The 1,375-nt window shown below is 69.8% G+C and overlaps 1 protein-coding gene across 1 annotated transcript in view; it reads right to left on the bottom strand.

Moving 5' to 3' along the window:
• The window catches only part of EMIHUDRAFT_120570 (putative N2,N2-dimethylguanosine tRNA methyltransferase), a gene marked incomplete at both ends in the record, with an annotated part of 1,808 nt that extends 433 nt beyond the window's left edge, over positions 1-1,375 (bottom strand). The window contains 4 exons of the mRNA XM_005762753.1: positions 236-387; positions 466-502; positions 567-909; positions 975-1,375. Coding sequence (XP_005762810.1) covers positions 236-387; positions 466-502; positions 567-909; positions 975-1,375 — 933 coding nt within the window. The remainder of the gene's footprint in view (positions 1-235; positions 388-465; positions 503-566; positions 910-974) is intronic.

The following is a 1,375-nucleotide window of genomic DNA, read 5'->3' as shown; positions in this document are numbered from 1 at the left end:
GGGGGGGGGGGGTTCTGAAAAAAGTGTGCGGCCGAAGTGCGGCCCCCTCGGTGGCGGAGCTGGGAGTGGTCCGAAGGAGGAGGCCGCCTCGGCTGCGTCTCGGCCCGCCTCTCGGCTAGTCTACCGCGCCTTGGAGGTGGACAGCTTCACCGCATATCTCCCCACATCTCCCCACATCTCCCCACATCTCCCCACATCTCCCCACATCTCGCGCCTTGGTAGCGGACAGCTTCACCGCAGCCTTGGAGGAGCGGAGCCGCACGAAGACGCGCACGTAAAAGTTGATGTGGACGGAGAGGAGGGGGGTGATGTAGCGGCCGTGGCGCGCGGCGTGCGAGTCGATGCACGCGAGCAGGATGCGAAGCCCTTGCTCGTGGCAGTGCTTGCCTACTCCGTCAGCCTCGGCTCACCTCGGGCAGCCTCGCCCCGCATCTAGGACGTAGCCTCTCAGGCAAGAGTGCGCACCCTTCAGCGGCCACGCGCCGTACTTCGCGAAGCACGCCTGTGGAGGGGCAGGCCGCGGGCGCGTCGCGGACCAATGCCCGAGGCGTTGCCGACCGCCCCACCTCCGCGCCCGCCTCTGGGTACGCCCCCGCAAGGACTGCCATGTCGGTGCAGGTGACCATCAGCAAGCCTCCCTCGCTCACCGCCTGCACCGCCCCGTCGAGGAAGGGGGAGGCGGTGCCGTACGGGTCGAGGTCGACCACGTCGAAGCGCTCGCCTGCCGGAGGGCGCGACGCGTACAGTAGTGCCGCCGCGTCGCCCACCGTCGACGTCACCCTACAGCTCTGCTCCCCGCCGCCCTCGAGGAGGCCGTTGCGGCCAAAGTTGGAGGCCATCGTCTGGTGGGCGACGGGATCGACGTCGTTCGCAACCACCTCGCGCAGCCCGCTCACCTCCTTGGCGTACCTACGGAGAAGCCCGAAAAGGCTCAGGGAGGGGTCTCCACCGCCGCAGCTCGCTCCTCGGCGCACCGTATCGTCCGCAACCCGCTCGCCGACAGCGCATCCAGCACCCGCAGGCCGCGCCGCGCCGCGGGCTTTGAGGCGGACGCCGGGAGAGAAGTGGGCGCCTCAGCAGTTGCCGTCTCCGAGGCCTCGCCGGCGGCAGGCGCGGGCGGCTCCTGCGCGGCCGCCGCCTCGGGCGCGCCAGCGTCAGCCGGCGCCGGCGCGCTGCCCTGGCGTAGGGTGCGGTGTCGATCAGCGGCGGGCTTGGATGGCTGGCTGGCCCACATCTCGGAGAACTGCTGCAGCGCCAGCACCGAGAGGTCGCGGTTCGGGATCTGAGGCGGGTTGTAGAAGACACCCTTCTTGGACGCAAAGTAGAGTGTGGCCTGACCCTCCTTCACCTGCACCTCTTCGGCAGCGTCGGACAT

The sequence above is a fragment of the Emiliania huxleyi genome (assembly GCF_000372725.1).
Source record: "Emiliania huxleyi CCMP1516 unplaced genomic scaffold EMIHUscaffold_662, whole genome shotgun sequence".
Lineage (NCBI taxonomy): Eukaryota > Haptophyta > Isochrysidales > Noelaerhabdaceae > Emiliania > Emiliania huxleyi.
This window is presented reverse-complemented; position numbering and strand designations above follow the sequence as displayed.